The 18,971-nt window shown below is 34.7% G+C and overlaps 1 protein-coding gene across 1 annotated transcript in view; it reads right to left on the bottom strand.

Annotated features, from left to right (window-relative positions):
- The window catches only part of SESN3 (sestrin 3), a 79,672-nt gene extending 60,707 nt beyond the window's left edge, over window positions 1-18,965 (bottom strand). Inside the window, exon 1 of the mRNA XM_008583785.1 lies at window positions 18,835-18,965. Coding sequence (XP_008582007.1) covers window positions 18,835-18,912 — 78 coding nt within the window. The 5' untranslated portion in view covers window positions 18,913-18,965. The remainder of the gene's footprint in view (window positions 1-18,834) is intronic.
- Between the last annotated feature and the right edge of the window lie 6 nt (window positions 18,966-18,971).

Below are 18,971 nucleotides of genomic sequence, written 5' to 3'. Positions count from 1 at the left end.
CCCCACCCTGTTCATGCAGATAAGGTCTCCTGGCCAAATAATCTTCCTTATCAAATAGACCAGATTCAATTTCTACTTATTACTGAGTAGCAGGGTTCAGCTTACTGCCAGCCCATGCAATTATTCAAACATATCATAGCTTCCTATACAATGCAGGGGGCACCTCACCCTATTGATACCACAAAGCCTGCCTTCCACTGTCCCAAACTGTTCACTCTGTTCCTGAGTGCAACTTCCATGTGGCTTTGCATGGTATGCAGTGTTCTCTTGGTACAATGCAGGGGGCACCTCACCCTATTGATACCACAAAGCCTGCCTTCCACTGTCCCAAATTGTTCACTCTGTTCCTGAGTGCAACTTCCATGTGGCTTTGCATGGTATGCAGTGTTCTCTTGCCCTGCACTGTGAGTCTATGTGACTAATAAACTGCTGTCAATCTCATCTGTCCAGTGTTGGCCACCCCCTTGACCCAATGTTGAGAATCCCTCCCTTACCAGTGGGGAGAACAGGAGATTACTAAAACAGACAGTGAGAATATTACATGAGTAAATACCTGTAAATCTGTTAAAACAGTGTGATACTACCTACAATATAAGTATTTGTTATAATTAGAATTACACAATCATAAAGTACAATTTAGCTAATCAAAATGTTTAAATACTGCCTAGCAAGTTAAAGATTTATAGAATAGATTGGGTTTAGAAAACTATTAATTGAGGCCCTTAATTCAATGTCTTGCACAAAAAATGACAGAGATCATTAAAAATGTAAAATAAAATTGGGGAAAAAAAGCCACTTAAGAAATACTCATTTATAAAATAACAGGTTATAGATACTCTGTAATGTTATAATATAATTATGATATAATATAAGGTGTAATAACATATTTATCATTGTCAAGAATTAAAATTTAGGCTTAAAAAATCATTAAAATGGAGAAATTCATCAGAACCACATCCCTCTGCCCTTGAAAATAAAAGCAAGTATTTAATATTTAACTACCCTTCTTTTCCACAGTAATGTATAGGATGATGGAAATTTTATACATGCCTTTACAATTGTTAAAGATAAATAATCTATGAATATCTATAAAAAGTCAAAATAACATGTTTTCCATTTTTACCTCTTTTTATAATTATTTAGAAAATATCTTTCTCTCCAACCATACAGTAAACTCTCTAAAACCTAGATCAGATTCTGTACACCTTTTTATTCTTCAAAAATCCTAGAACATACATATTAATTGAATAACTGCAAAATTAAATTATTTTATATAATAACCATCTTTTTCTATTTTCAGGTCCTAATAGATAACATTTCTAGATTAACATATAATGTTCAAGTTACTTATTTGATAAGTTCCTGAAACTTATACAAGGGTACTTCAAAAAGTTCATGGAAAAATAGAATTAAAAGATAATACAAATCTTTCCACGAACTTTTTAAAGTACCTTGTACAATAAGTCTTATTATGTCTACCATACAGTGTAAAAATACAGGAATACAATTGTAGCTATCTGTGGAATTCAAAATCAATATTCTCATAAAGTATCAGTAAGTACATCAGGTTCCTAAAGGGAAATCCTGAAATGACTGATACATCAAAAAAAATGTGTATTTCCATATTGTATATATCTGTGTCTACACATCTGAGTTCTCATTAGCCACCTACACACACATTATTATTCCCTTGGCAATTTACCACAGCTACTAGGGATATCTATTAAACCTCTGAGCATTTGTTTTTATCTCAATGCATCTTTAATTTACATCTCATTTGAATTGCTCTCTGCACTATCTTCCACTTAAATTATACATTCTATTATTTCAAAAGTGATAGCTTTTTAAATTTTTATAAAACACGTTTATTGTTAAAAACAACCAAAAAGAAGTAGGTGGTAAAAAATAATCTTCTGTAATCCTACCACCCAGAACTTAATACTGTTATTTTTGGAGTCCATCTTTCTGTATTTCTTTATCTTTTAAAAAATAAGAATGAGAAGCTTCATATATTTTATTAAAAAAAAAAAAAAAGCCTTTTCCACTCAATAACTTATTATGGACATCTGTTGACTTCTATACATAGATCTATACCCTAAGAGTTGCCCAGTATTTCACTGTATTTATGTCACATAATTTGTTTAACCAATTCTCTCTTTAACAGTAATCTCTAAGTATTAAGCATCTAATGATGATGCTTTAAAGATGAGGGTTGACTAAACTGGAAACTAATCCTATACTGAGACATGATTTAGTCAAAGAGGAAACAACTATAGAAAGGAAAAGGACAAAAAAAGATTACAAATAATAATGTTGTCTTATGTTCTAGCCTCTAAAGTACAGCATCCTCACTGACTGTTACTGAAGGCCAGGTGGCCCAGCAGCTAGAATCAAAGGCCTCTATGATTTAGTCAAAGAGGAAACAACTATAGAAAGGAAAAGGACAAAAAAAGATTACAAATAATAATGTTGTCTTATGTTCTAGCCTCTAAAGAACAGCATCCTCACTGACTGTTACTGAAGGCCAGGTGGCCCAGCAGCTAGAATCAAAGGCCTCTGTCTCTTGAGTGGGTGTGGATGCAGGAAGGAACAAGGGAGGTGGCTTTTAAGTAGGGTAAGTGATATCTGTAGACCCCAAATTGTAGAAATTAGTTAGGGGGAAAAATGGCATAATTTGTTAAGCTTTTATTTTTAATCTTGTCACTGCTTACAGTGTTCCAGAGATAATTGTTTAAATACAATCAAGAAATGACCCATAATTTAGTCAGTGTTTTTATCCCTTATGAGAATAAGATTACAACCAGAGCTAGGCAGCTCTTTTTTCTCAAGCATGGACCCCAATTCTAAGCTTATATCTGAGCTTCTCAACTTTTCTATCAACCTAAACATAATACTTATCAATCATTAAGAGAAAGAATTGTATAGCATTTCAAAATATTCAGATAAAAAGTGTTATGTAAAAAAAGATATGTTCTGCTAGCTTAATCAGTCATGCAATAACAGACAGGAAATATTCTCATACCTTACTCTTGCCATACTGCTATTTTAGACCATGAAAATGCTTTTTAAAATTTCCTTTTTTATATGAGACTCAGAGTCAAAAGCTGACTGTCCATTGCCATGGATACAGTTCTATTTAAGGTACTATATTAGTCCTTTCCTCACAGAGGAAGGATAGAAAAATGGTCAATTGAAAAGCATCATTCTCCCTAGTTCAGTTTTGGGGCAGCCAATACATAGGGGAATTTGGAAGTAGGGTGGGGGACAATTTAATACAGCCCATTGTTTTTCCTGAGTAAGATCAATACAGGTTAAATTAGTACTATATTAGAGTCAGTATGTGGAAAACATCCATTACCTCAAAATGAGGTGCAACCAAAGAACAAAATAAAATTAGTTAAAGTTACTATCCAACAGAACTGCAAGTAACTGAAAAGATCTTTGCTTTTCAAAGAACAATTTTCTATTTATCTGGGGTCCATGTAGAAGAAACATGCCTTTGTTTTAATTTGCCAGCTTCCTGATGTGACTTTCTGACACTACATTTGTAACTGAAGAGTAAACTACCATAGGTGAAAAAGAATATCCATAATTTATATACATATTTAATCTTGTCTAACAGACTCAAAAACAATTTAAAAAATACATTGTCTCAATCCTAAAACTGTCTTTCGGACAAATGTTATCATTTCTCCTTTGATTTAAGAAACAATTTTCTTTTCTCCATGAAAACTTAAAACATCAATCTTCCTTGAAATAAAAATAATCTAAGATGGAAAGACCCACCAGAGTCTACCAATGTTAGTGCTAAAACACTTATTTTTATGGAAGCAAGCAAATTGAAGAGATATTTTCACTTGATTTCAGCTGTAAACAAGCTTCCAAAACTCGATTCTCCTTTTTCCTTACGCTAAAGTTCAGAATCTCACAACAATAAAATGAGACATTTTTCTTAAGGGGAGAGTATATTGTACTGGAAGATCTCAAGTCTACAGCTACATTTTTAAAACAGGCAAAAGGAATTTTCCTGATTCTAGAACTGGTACTGCCACTGTCATCCATGAAGACTAGGATTTTAGATTAATTTGAAACAATTTCCTCTTTTTACCATATTTTTCAAACAATTGATAATGCATGTTGAATATGAAATGAACATAAACAATTCCCATTTGAAGAAACATTTGGCTAATAATCCTAGACCAGTGGAACTCAATTCTTAGAGATAACCTGGAAGTATTGTTAAAATTTCTGATTCAGCAAGTCTGGGATGGGGGCCCAAGAATCTAACAAACTCCCAGATGATGCTGATGCTGCTGGATCCAGAACCAAACTTCATAACCCTGTTAATAAATACTTCAATCTTTCCCCAAATTAACCATTTTAAATAAACTATAGCTTCAGTCTTGGGGGAGGGGAGTAGTAAGGACAGTCAATCATAGCAATTTGGAAAGAATATTAATTCAATAAAGACCAATTAATTCCTAAAAATTGTTATCCTGTGGTTGGATAACTGATGTGAATTACAATGACATTCAGGAAAATAAACCCCTGACCAGTAGTAAATGACTTATCTCCTGTGAATTCAACTGGCCTTGAAAAACAAATATCTACTACAAAACAGTGAAGACGAACTTAGTATTTTAATGTAAATTTTTCTTAGAAATAACCATAAACCAATTATGCATTACATGTATTCCAGAAAAGTATCAAATTTCTGTGATCCAAATATAGCTTTTCCATTGACACATCTTCATTTTAGAAATCTTTTGTCTTAAAATGATGATCTACAATAGCACATTACAGCATTACATGTATTCCAGAAAAGTATCAAATTTCTGTGATCCAAATATAGCTTTTCCACTGACACATCTTCATTTTAGAAATCTTTTGTCTTAAAATGATGATCTACAATAGCACATTACATTAGTTTTCAAGTGCTCTATAGCTTCTATCAAATAGTTAATTATCCACAAACACTAAAATGCATTAAAATGACTATAAAGGTAGAATAAAAGAAAATGACCTTTTATAATAATAATGCATTCCTCTCCAATTTTATGGTTATATAATGTATACTTGTCACTGAAAAAGTGACAGACAAGTTAGGAATTCTAGAGGCCAAATTACTTCATTTTTATGACATCAGAGTGCTTTTTCTGAATGGTAACACAGTGGTTATTAGATGCAAAATTACTAAATGTACATGCCATAATCAGTACAAATTTTAATAGCACCGTAAAATGAAAGAGGGAACACTCTGCAGCACATTGATGGCAACATCCTAGTTACTTACTCAGTATTTTAAAAAATCCAATTGTGCCTATATCTGAAGTTAAATAAAGTTACTGAGCTACTCATTAATTGTCAATTCTTTCCATATTTCATTGTGACAAATATGTTCTCTGCAAAAGTTCTAATAAAGACCTAATAAGTATGGAAGTAAGATAAAAACATATAGTTGTTAGTAAATAATCAGTAAAGCAAGATAAAAACACATAGATATCATATACTTACCTTTAAAAGATTAACACCAATTAAAAATAAAATGTTTTCCATTAATGGCTGCTTATACATCATGGAAGTTATTTTTTTTAAACAAGGTACATTAGATTAGTGATTACTTCACAAGATAAAAGAGAATAAGAAAGATCATCCATATTTGCATATGGGTTATATGCATTTAATTCTCCCATATGTAATCATAATATACAATCACAAGAATTGGTCAAAGGCATCCCTACCAGAGCTAATTTGAAGTATACATTATTAAAATGCATAACTGTCAATCTTCATTTGAATGGAAATTCTGACTGACTGAATAGGGCTTGAATCTTGCATGTTGCACTGGCTGTGTCATTGCTCTGGGTATCATTAGAGCTCAACCATAGAAAACATCAATATACTGATGCTTTTACAAATGTGCAACTTGGATAAATACTGTCGCTATGGATTGAACGTGTCCCTCCAAAGTTCATGTGTTGGAAACTTGATTCCCATTTAACAGTGTTAAGAGGATGGAAAATCTGTCCGATAGTGGTATTTAAAAGGTGAGGCCTTTAAGAGGTGATTGGATAGTTAGGACTATGCCCTGATGAATGGATTACTCTATTCATGGAGTAATGGGTTAATGGTTTAATGGGTTATCATGAGTGTAGACTAGTGGCTTTGTAAGAACAGCACATGAAAGCACTCTTGCCATTCTCACTATGTGATACCCTGGTTGTCACAGGACTCAGTAGAGTTCCCACCAAGATGAAGGCCCTCACCAGATGTGTTCCCTGAATCTTGGACTTCTCAGCTTCCAAAACTGTAAAAAATAAATTCTATTTATAAATTAACCAGTTTCAGGTATTCTGTTATAAGCAACAGAAAACAGACTAATACAGTTGCCATATTATACTCACTGATTAAATGCTCAATATGCAATTTTTAAAGATTATCCCCATAAAAAATATTCTGAATAACTTGATTTTCCATTTTTAAATTACTGAGAGCCATCACTTCTGCTCATCAGAAGAGAGACTTGTTTCTACTGAATTACCTTCCACTCACAACACTCCCCAACACCAACACTCACATACTCCTGTGTCAGGTATACCCTTGTCAACTCTGGAGTATGTGTATAGTTCACTTATTACATGACACATTTCTTTAGTGCCACTTTATTAACATTAGTTGACAAAAGCAGGTGGAGAATTAGGACTTTAACAAAATAAGACAATTAGTTCAACACTTTATAATTACTTACTATAGAAAAACTACTATGCTTGTATGTATGGCCTATAAATCTAAAATATTTATTATCTTGCCCATTACAGAAAGTTTGCCAAACCCTGTTCTATACTATCTGTTAAGTGAGGGGCATAACCTTGAAGATCTCTGTGAGAAATATGTCGCAATCATCACACCACTTAGGTAAAAACCCTGATATTGTCATTCTATGTTCATTCAGTGTCTTATAGGTAGAAGCACTAAATGTTTGTGAACGAATAAATAAATGAATGGAAGACATTCATATAGTATTGAGTGATTTATAAATGTTAGTAACCTTAACATTTTTTGCCTAAGAATTTTTATTACTCAACAGTGAGTAATAAATAATATGATACCCAGCTTAAAATGCACCATGCTGGGCCAGAGCCTTAGCCAGTAAAAGGCATCTGACATAGAATCCTGATGAGCATAAAATGGAAATTTTTTCTACACTTTTATTTACCTAACCATGTATTTTCCCTTATTTTTAAGAGTGCCAAATACTAAGAAGGTCTCTTGTATAATCAAAAGAATACTTACTAGTTAATGCTAATTTTGGGTGTTAAACAATGCACTTTGCCTAAAGAATATTAGAACCTAGAGCTTGTAGTTAGTTTTAACAGCTATACAACATAAAAATTAGTATCTCATGAGATTATTAGTTATGTAAGTCATACTCCATTAAAACAATACAAGTGCAACACAAATAGGTATTCCACACCCCAGCTGAACATCACTACTACAAGTAATACACAAGAAAGTTTTGATGGTTAAAAAAAAGAATTTGAAGATTACAAGGCATTTAGTGCTAAGGTATGTTACTTTAGCTTAGGTGTCCTTTGTTTTGTTTTCATTCTTCTTCTAGTGGAGTATATTTGCTGGACTGATTTGTTTTCCTTTATTAATTTATACCAAAAAAAATAGGATATACATGTTAAATTCCTAATTTCATATAAAAAGGGAACTTTGTGGGGAGTTAAAATTGATTTTTTTCATTTATTTTACCTTAAAGACAACAATGAGTAATAAAAAATGTCACCCAGCTTAAAATGCACCATGTTGGGCCAGAGCCTTAGTCAGAGTGATCAAGGATAAGCCAGCTAACACTGGGCCTCAGTTGTTCCACACCCTGCTTATCACCCAGTTTGTATATCTTTCTCCATTTCGACTCCTACCTGAATAACTGCATTAACTGTTTTAACGGTTTTTTCCTATTAGACACAATAATTGACAAACTCATCCTGGGAGTGAACATATTAAGAAAAATATTTTTGTCAAAATCATTACCCTAATTTTCAGTGTTGAGTAAACTGCTTAGGAAGGACAGTTTTCAGTGAAGCATTTACTTAGATTTCAGTATATATTTTCCTCTGGAACAATGTTACGCCTAGTGGCTAGTTTCCAAGCTACTCAGTAAATGCCTACTGAATGTATTTGCAGTATTAACACTGTTTCTATGGAAAAATCTCAGGGTTCTAATTCACGCAGAACCACATCTCCTCATAAATCCCTATCCTCAAAACATAAACCCTTTGTAAGACTTGCAACTCTTCTGTAGATGTAGTATTATGGGGAATATAAGTAGGGAAAGGCCAGGGGAAGGATACCAGTCCCAGGGTTTCTTTGCTTCCTTTCACCAACATTTTGGCCTTAACACAGAAAGCCAAAATTAATGGTGGAAATGAGCATTCATGTTATTTCTTATCTTCACAAATAACTCATTTTTACTGCAAAAAATTTACCAGAAAGTGAGACTATTTTTAGAGGTCCTATTCAAGAGACACAACATTTAAATGTTTCTAGACACTATCTTTTGTCACAGATACTACAATAGTATTAAATGATTCAATGTTATTGAACTAATGAATGACTGGTTGGCAGAAGGAGGAGGGTAAAGTATGCTGGGAAGTTAGGAGGAAAAATATCCTGAGATTAGGAAAGAATGGTCACACGATTAGGGGTTTACATAGATAAAAGAGCTAATTAGATAGATTAAAACTGTTCAATAAGAACTTCAATTGTTTCTCAACTGATTTAATCTTATAAAGCACTTTTTTTTTGCATTTCTCATGTAAAAATAAAGTAGTAGAATAAATGAATTTGAAATCACTCTTATTAATCTCTTGAATAATCAGGTCCTATTAAGTTTCATTACTTTTGCATTTTACAAGTCTTTTCCATAAAGAAAAAACAGGCAGAATGTAAGGCAATGCAGTATTTATTCCTGTATAATGAGCCAGGCTTTGGAGTTCCACCTAGTCTCAAATCCCGAGTCTTCCACTTAACAATGACCTTTAGGAAGTTTCTGAAGCCCTCTCAGACCCAGTTTCTTCATCCATATAATGTAAGTAATGATTCCTCATCGGTTAATTGTGATGCTTAAATGTGATAACATATGTACCGCTTAAATACTTAGCATAGGCTATGGCACATGGGCAGTATTCAATAGAAGCTCCTATTTGTTGAGACCCAGTTTCTTCATCCATATAATGTAAGTAATGATTCCTCATCGGTTAATTGTGATGCTTAAATGTGATAACATATGTACAGCTTAAATACTTAGCATAGGCTATGGCACATGGGCAGTATTCAATAGAAGCTCCTATTTGTTATTATTATAAAATGTGTTTTGAAACTAACAGTCATAGTCTCAGACAATTACAATGATCTTCCACAAAATCCAACTTTAGTTACCCATGAGGTAAGTTTGATTTTTCTAAATATTCCGCATATATATATCTATAATTTGTAAGATAAATTTCATTTCTTCAATTGACCAGTTCTATCTTTACCGTAAGAAGGATGAAAAGTAAAATATGTATCTAGAAATAAACACCCCAATGTCCACATCCAGCCTGGTAATGACCAAGCTGCCCAGAAGTGCCCTGGCTTCCAGGGTGGGGGGGAGGCGAGGGCCCTAACCATGTTGCCCCCCCACACACACCAGAAGCCCCCTGGGCTCCCCTGCTGGAATGAGGGAGGTGCCACAGCCTCAACCATGCCCCCTCCCTCATTCATCCTCCTCCCACTCTATCCCCCTTCCCCTCACCCCCTCCTAACTGCTCTGCAACAGCTTAGCATGTAAAAAATTTAAAAAAATAGAAATAATGACACACCCCTCCATTACGAATAGCTATTGATTAGCAAAGAATGAAGTGAAAATAAGTCTTACTCAAATATATATTTTATACTTGTTAAGAAGTCATCTCCGATGCAAGAAATAATGTGGACCTAACTAAACCATTTCTATAATAGGTCATACTTACTCATATGTATTTTCAATACATTTTTTATGAAGCATAAGGTAAAATGCCTGTCATATCTTATCAGAAGCTCTCAGCAGCAAAATGCAATGAGTTCTAAATAGGGATAAAATACCCCACAATATTCATGCGACCCTCAGAGGGCATCCAATATCCTGGCCCACAGACCAATGAATGATTCACTTCTGGGTGGATCTAAAAAGTAAAGGCTAGTTATGGGGTAGTCCTGGCCTATCAACAATTCTGTTTCATAGTTACCAAGGGAGTGCCTTCTGGCCAAGGGGATCACAGCTGGCATGGGAGACTTTCAAAGTAAAGGGCTGGGGTCAGGGGGGGAGAGGTGGCAATGGAAAGCCTTAGCCAGAATTCTATAGTCAAACTGGAATTTTGAGGTTGTTTACAGAGAATCTTGGAAATATGAAGGTGTGCCCTTAACTACTCTAAAACATTCATCTCTTATATAACAGTAGCAGATTACAAGAGGTGGGGCATGTGTCCATATCAAAGCAATGGCCACTTTACATTTCTGAGAAAGACCAGCAGCTAAGACGGGCGTTCTCTTTCTGGGTGTCCTTACTCTGGGCAGGCAAACATTCTTGCTCCCTATCAGAACTCCCTTCAAAAAGTGGTATGATATTTAACTGAAACATTCCCATGGTTTTAAAATGTTTAAAAACAAAACTAAAACCAAAAATAATAAAAAACAGGCATCAGTGGAATTTATTTTCTCAAATAATCTTTGCTATTGCACTTCTGAAAGTGTTCCCTATAAAGACAACAAAATAGGACTGTAAAAAACAAACATTTCAGACATATTTTTGAAATTGAGAAAAGTTTTCATTTTATTAGTTATATATTGCATCCAATATAAATACATTGCCAGTATTTATGATATATGTCTTTAAAGTAAAATCCCATTTTGTTAAAAATAAACTTTCCATTAGCTAGATCCCAAATAAGAGGCAAACTAGTAGGACAAAGATATATATAAATTGTTAATTATAATTCAATATGTTAAGTCCAATAAATGTAGTATAACTGTACAGCATGGCAGTCCAGAGGATAGAGGGAGAGTTAGACAATTTGGAAAGGCTTTTGGGAAATGCCACCAGAGTTTTGAAGAAAATTTTTGAAAAGGATATAGGAATTATGCATGTTAACTATATATTTTGACTGTACAGGACATATATTTTTAAATAGTTTACATCACACCTACATATAGGTTTCAGGTAACAATTATGAAACACAGGACTAAATGTTTTGGCTTCGTAATGTATTTACTATATTTAGTGAATTCTACTTCCTCCACCAATCCTCACTCACATTTCAGTGATGTCTAAGGGACAGGTTAGATATTGGTAGTCATTTGTAAGTCTCACCAGATCTAATCAGACAGAGTAAATAGATCCTTATGCCCATGCCTTCAAGACCACATTGAATTGTAGACAGTTGTTGGCTGCCACAGATTTCGTGTACAGTATACCCCCCACCCCCGCCCCACCCTGCTATACACATACACACACAATGAATAGTCCCCTATACCTTTGAGGACTGCAGTATTTCTAAGAACTCTCATATTCACAGCTGTCCTTATCTCCTGTCTACAGTGGTGGTTTTATTTTTCTTTGTTGTAACAACGCTTGTTATCAGTACGCTACACTGATATTTCTCTTTCTTCTCTGATTCTTTCTTGTCCCTTCATCTGCTGCTGCTTCACTGACACTTCCCAGCTTTCAAGCCAAAAAGGCTAACCTTGCCACTCAGGGTCTTTCTTTCCTTTTTAGTCAAGAACCAATCAATTACAGCACAGTGGACATAATCTTTGGATCTGACCTTTCTTCATTTGCTGCACAGAACTAAGAAGAATGTTAGCTCTAAATAGCTTTGTTCCTCCCCCTGGCTTCTACCAGGTTAAGAGATGCTCATGAAAATTACAGAAAGATCATCTTCTAGGATATCACTGAAAAGGTGCTAGGCAGCATCTGCAAGTCACCCACACACAGAATAGAAGTGACTGGATTGGCCTTATCCACATTCGCTGTCAGTGGTATTAGCTTTTTATTTTCCCCACAGAATTACATTTATATGTACCATACAGTGCCATCAGTAACTCTGGCTCAGCAGTTCTTTAATGTTTTAGTCTTGGAACCCCTTCACACTCTTAAAAATTATTGAAGACTCCCAAAAAGTTTTGTTTATGTGTGGGTTATAACTGTCAATATATACTGTATTAGAAATTAAAACTGAAAAGCTTACATGTTTAATTCATTTAAAATAATAATAAAAATCCATTACATGATAACATGTCACATGTTTATGAAAATATTTCCCAAAAAAAGTGAGAAAAGTGACATTTACATTTTTGCAAATCTCTTTAATGTCTATTTGATACAAGACACCTGAATTTTCTGCATTGTCTGTTGTGATATATGTTGATTAAACTAAATGAGGAAAATCTGTCCTGACATAGATATGTAGTTAGAAAAAGGAGATAATCCTGAATATTATATTTTGATACCACACCAAAACTCTACAAATTTAGCTCCCTAAACGTTAGTTGTAATGTGGAATCTGAAACCATATCCATGAACTTAACTTTGTAAATTACATTAAAATCCATTTTCTATCTTGCATTTTGAATGGATCTTTTACCCATGCATAATTTTGATAAACATTTTCTTAAAAATGAGTTAAGCGATCCTGAAAATTCAAGAAAAACTACTGACAATATTCATTGCCAGTGATAAAAAGAATGGTGAGATCCAAAGATTATGTCCGTTATGCTGTAATTGGTTGGCTCTTGGCTGAAAGGGAAAGAAAGGTCCTGAGTAGCATTGGTCATTTAGAAAATATTGGCTCAATGATTTACAGCAGATCTTCCAAATGTGGACAAATTTTATAATTCGGTAACAAAAAATCACATCCATTAATATCATCCTACATCTCAAGGGGTGGCCTTTAAGGACTGGGAAGCTTTCAGGCTAATGGTAGCAAATACACATTTTTCAAAATTCTAATTTTTTCTTGAAAGGTTGGGTTTTGTCACTGGCAACAAATATTGTCAGTTAGTTTTCCTTGAGTTTTCAGGGTTGCATTACTCATTTTTTAAGAAAATGTTTACCAAATATCCAAGTCTAAGTTACCAAAGTTTGTCTGACAGGTGTTCTTTCTAGTAAAAATGGAGTTACATGAAAAAAGTGGCTAGTTCAGCCTGTAACTAAAACAACTGCATACATTTTCCCCTTGAAAACAGATTGCCATGCAGTACAAGTGCTATACACTTCCCATTTTGTCACACAGGATATTAAAAAGATGGGCACTCCAGGATCAATATTTAACAGAATTTAAATTTTTACTGCTTCTTCAAGGACAAAATTAAGTGAAATAGGCATCCCCCCCATCCCCCCACTGTTGAGCGTGTGGTGATGAATAATACAGCAATCCCTGCTTGGTGTCACTACCTTGATTTATACTAAGAGGACAGCACAGTTTTACCCCCACTGTTTCTTTCATGTATTGATAAAGGCAAATAAAGTCTTAGTATAATTATGAACATAGTTTTGACCTCCCGGGCCCTCTGAAATGGTCTTAGATACCCACAGAGGTCGAAGGACAATACTTTGAGAACTTTATCTTATTTGATACTTTATCTCACTACAAAATTAACTAAGTAACAATTAGAGAGAGAATAAAAGTAGCCAGGTTACTCCTCTCTTACTCCACTAATTGATCTGTAATAATATATCAAACAGTGGCTAACTTTCATACTTAACCAATGTTACCTGAAGAATTTCAGGTATCTGTGGGCATTCCAGAGAACTGAAGCTGGGAGCAGGGATATTCCCCGGCAGCCTCAATACTGCAGGGGACAATGAGAACACAGTTTATTAAAGAGGCAGTATTAAGAATTAAATAAACTTATTAGCTGTATGACAGAGACCATCCCACTTAAATCTTCTCAGTCTGAGAGAATCAAGATCATTTGACAGCGCTCTAAAAATTGTGAAAGTTAATATAATATGTTATTATGACCCAATCCCTTCAAAAGGAGAAAATGAAAAGTATAAAGAAATGGAGAGAAAAGACTAACAGACTTTTACTTCCATAACTCTTCTCCTAAAATAATTAAAAATTCTTTGCTTTACCCTAGATTTACCCCCACCTTATTAAGCACAATCAACCTTAACTCTTCATCTTCTCAAACCAAATATCCATTTCCTTTATCTGCTGAAATGTCAAATAGGCAATTTTATTTATTTTAAAATCCAAAAGCAATGCACTGGTTATCATTTAAGTGAGGGGTACTGGGAATGGAGAATACAAATAGAATTATGGAAATAAAAAAATATGCAAAAAGATCATTCTAACTAAAAGTATAATCTTTATCTCTTGTTTACAAGCAATAAACAGGACAGAAAAGTGAATATTAACCAAATTATTCAGCATGTACAAATTCTCATAACACACAAGAACTATGGTATTCTGGAAAAAGGGAAAATATATATGCTTATCCTTTTCTTCCTTATATTTACAGTTGTACTTCATGGTTTACAAAGTACTTTAACACTATCTTTCTTGAGCTATGTAATGACCTATAAAGCAGGTAGAAATTATCTACATTTTACAGAAAAAAAACTAAGCTTCAAAGAAGTTAAGTAACTTGCTCCAAATTAAAAGACTTGTCAAAGACCTAACGGTAAGCACATCTACATTAGTAGTTATGTTTTTTATTTATTTGATGATGGGTAGTTGGGAGAAGCAGTAGAACCCCTTTTACAAATTAAATCTTATATTGAACCTGAGCTATGAAGCATATAAATATACAAAGCAAAAATTTTAATAAGTATTTTAGTTATAAAGTAACAATTACTGATAATAATGTTTATGTTCTTACAAGTAAGTATTTAACATGAGTAGATATGTAGAGAAAAGAATTCTTTTTAAAAGGGCCAATCCCTTCATTATCAATGAAAATCTTTCTCATCAATGACATGGTAACAAAAAAATTCAAATATATGAACAAAGATAGCAGACCAGTTATAATTCAAGGCCTGCACAAGAATCTTGTAACAAAAGATAATTGCAGTAGACTTCAATGTATTAAAATTATGTCTAATACATTTTTGTGTAGCTGTATTTTTAAATTACAACTTGAAAATAATTTAAAACATACTTAAAAATTTAATCCAACTCAAGCATGTTCAAACCCTTAAGCATTTCTCAGGGATCCATAGAAAGCATTTTGAAAACCACTGCATAAAGGTTTGCTATCATAAATTCACTGCTTGATCTCTGCTTAGGTCATTTAAGATAATCAAGTAAAAAACTGCCTTTGATGATCAAAAATATATAACACAAGAAACCTGATTAACCAAAACAGAATATAGCTACAAGTCCATATCAAAGTGAATCCATTCTATTTGCTGAACAATATAAACTTGCTATTATCTGACTATTTTGACTAGAAAAATGAGGTTTAATATTTTCCATTTTAATTTGGGAGTATCTTTGCTTATAAAACTATCAAAAAGTTGTCAAAATATGTGATTATATAAGTAGAGTGAAAAGTGCAATAAACACACAAAGATGTATCACTAGAACTACCTAAACATATTAAGAATTTTTAAATGTTAGGTCTTCTAACTTAAAGTGTAGAGTTCTAGTCACTTAAATAGTATTAACTGCTCACTCCTCAAAGTCCATTTGTAATAAGCCAGCTTTTATTTACCGGAAGATGAGTGGACTGACAATTAACTACCTTCCTCAAAGCAGTTTGGCACTCCACTTCTGAAATTAAAGAATCATGTTCACCTAGGTGTCAATGGAATTTCTTCGAGCAAAATCTATTACACTTAAAAACTCATCAACTTTACAAAGTAAATAGAAGCATTTCCTCTTTTATTAAAAACTTTACTGAACTGCCTCATTGGCAACAGAACAGGTTAGACTTAGTAGGAGTTATGTATTTAAGGATAGTTTTGTTTGTTCATTCTTTTCTTTATATGGTTACCTCTCCATTCCTTTTACTGACCTAAGGTTACCAAAATTAGGTACATTCGATGTTTTAAGTCTCTTCCTTTTGGAAGACACTGAGCCAAAATTATTAAGGCACTTCTATGAATAAAGGTGATTCTCATACAGTATACGGTTCAATATTCAGATATTGGGTTAAACTAAATTGGGTTAAACAAAATTCATTTGAAGGTGAATTCAATTCCTTTTGGAATTCCCTCAAAATTCAACAACAGTGCAACAAATTAAGCCACTTACAGAGAGAATAAAAGCTTTCTCCCACATATAAAGGTTACCCTTCCCCCATCATTAGTGAGGATTATAACAGCAGAGAGCAATTCAAACTGGATGCACATGAGTTTCATTCTTCCATTATAAACTTTGTGAACTGAAATTCAAAGTGCTATGACTCATTTGGTTATTACTGAACACTTTATTAAGTGGAAAACACAAGATGAATTCAAATAATTGTATTTTGAGAGTTATAGATGAATTTTACTTATACTCTTTCTATCAAAAAGAAAAACATGTCTTTATCAGAAATAAACTCTTACATGCTATTTTTAAAATGGTGAAGAATTTAAAATGTTAGACACTGATTTTTTAAGAGCACTTAAGAATAGCACCCTTAATAAGCTACAAATGTTGCCAAGTCATGTCATAACTGGCTCAAACAATCCTATTTCCTTCTAAAGTATTCCATGCTACTGCATGAATCAATATTAAATACCTTGGAGTTACTAAAAACTGGAATATTGGCAAAGATGTGCATAGTAATTATAAAATATGAAAATGTGAATACCCATTTTCCACATACTTCTTCTGATAATGGTTAGAAATGAGGATGTTCTTTCTAGGTAAATAGAAATAGTTTCTTAAAAGCTAAGAGGAAGATGTAAAGATGTCTCAAATACTAGCAAAGTGTCATGGATCCCTAGCCATAGTTCTCTCAAAAGAAAAATAAAATAGATATTGAAGCCTAATATCACCTCCAAATGTTTTATTATCCTAACAAATTGCCAGAGCCATTTAAAAAAAAACGTATTGAAGTCAATATAGCTTTTTTTCCCCTTACTCAATTAAAAAACAAAACAAACAAAAAAAAAAAAACTTGCTGTCATTTTAACCAGGATTGAGTTAAATCAAACTTGTGTCAAACACACGTTTTTTTCATGTCAAAGACATAATTTATCACTTTTAAAGTCAGGAAATAGTTTTGTTTTGTTTTTTTTTTAAAGCTAAGTTCAGATGACATCTGGCTCTGCGGTGAAAGAGTTAACATTCATCTAAGCTGATCTGCACTCCTGATCCATTACATTTCTCACAAGCTGCCCTACAATGAGCTGAGCAAGTATCAACTGTAATTCGATCCCAGAGTTTATGGAAAAAAAATAACTGCGCATACTTAACAAGCACATTTAATAAAAATCTGTTTCAAGAGAAACATATCCGATAAACACAATTTAAGGCATATTTAAGCATTCAATTAATTTCAAATCTGCAATCCCTTTGCTTTCCTCACGCTCTCAAATAAAATAAAATGGAAAAGAAAAAAAAAAAAAAAAGAGGAGCAGCCCTACTGCAGGGAAAAGAGGCTTGAAAAACAACTTTGATTGGCACTTGGCCTGACCCACAGAGGAAGAAAAACAGTTTTTGGACAAAGAGCGCAAATATTTGAGCTTGCTTACTTACGTGCTCTCTTTCTTTCCTTCTTTAATATATAAAGAACAATTCCAAAGTGAAGTGTATTTAGAGAAATTGACTAAAAACAGTACCATATTCACCCTAGCCTTTCAGTGCCGATGCATCTGCACAGCTCAGCAATTTTAATTCATTTGTACTGGACAAACAGAAGCACTTCACCTAATGTTTCCTCTTAACGAAATGTAAAAATAGAGTTTAAAGTAGAATAAACTGATTATAATATTACTCAGGAGTGGCTGTTAAAATCTGATTTAAAACTGTTCTCGGTCTAGAGAGACATTTTTTCATCCTGTTCCACCCCTCCTTTCCACCCTCCCACCAAAGGATTATGCCAAGTAAGCTAAACAATACAGAAGTAAACTTTCTATCAATCACTCTGGAAAGTAACAAGCTGATAGTGCGTCTGATTTTTCTGAATCAGCACGGGGGTGGGGGCGGGTGCTAAGGAGGGATAACCCACGTCCACCTCCTCCTCCCCCAACCCCAGCCTGAGGAACTGTAAGGTCGAATAGCATTTCCCATGGGCATAAAGTTCCTGATGCTTTACTAGTTTCTTTCATGACTGAACTACAGACACAGGACGACCATCAAAAGAATGGGAAAAGAGGGTGCTGGGCAAGACGCACAAGTCAGAAGCAACCGAATAAACAAAAACAACACCCGCAAGAGTTAGCCACCGCAAAGAGAGAGCCAGGTTCCTCGAGACCAGTCCAGGCTGCTCTGATTTCATACCGACCTCCATCAACAGCTAAACTGCACAGGGAGGAGGATCGAACGGGTCCCTCCCTCCTTCCCTCCGCCCGAGGAGCAGACCGAAGGTAGCAAGATAGGGAGGTCGGCGAGCCGGAAAACAGACCATAGGTACCTTAATAAACAGAAAATCCCACTCCCTCGAGACTAGCCTCTGACTTGGCGGAGATAAAATGCAATAGCAGCCTCAACCTCCCACCCTCAACCCACGCCCCCTTCCTCGGTCTCCGCGTAGGGCCGGTGTCCGGGGTTCTCTTTGAGCCTCTCCCCAGTGTGCGCCCGGGGCCGAACAGCCCGCGCCTGGCCGGCAGGAAGGGCCCCTCTCGGGCCGGACCCCAGGCCGAGCCCGTACCTTCCGCAGCACTTTCCGGCAGTTGGTACAGAGCAGGTAGTTAGCGGCGGCCGACGGGCTGCTGCCGCCCCGGTTCATCGTGGCTGCGGGCGCCGAGAGCGAGGGGGAGGGCGAAGGCGGGCGGCGGGCCGGGGCCG

This window comes from Galeopterus variegatus, unplaced genomic scaffold (assembly GCF_000696425.1).
Source record: "Galeopterus variegatus unplaced genomic scaffold, G_variegatus-3.0.2 Scaffold3040, whole genome shotgun sequence".
Taxonomy (NCBI): domain Eukaryota; kingdom Metazoa; phylum Chordata; class Mammalia; order Dermoptera; family Cynocephalidae; genus Galeopterus; species Galeopterus variegatus.
The sequence above is the reverse complement of the archived record's forward strand: the minus strand, read 5'-3'. Positions and strand labels throughout refer to the sequence as shown.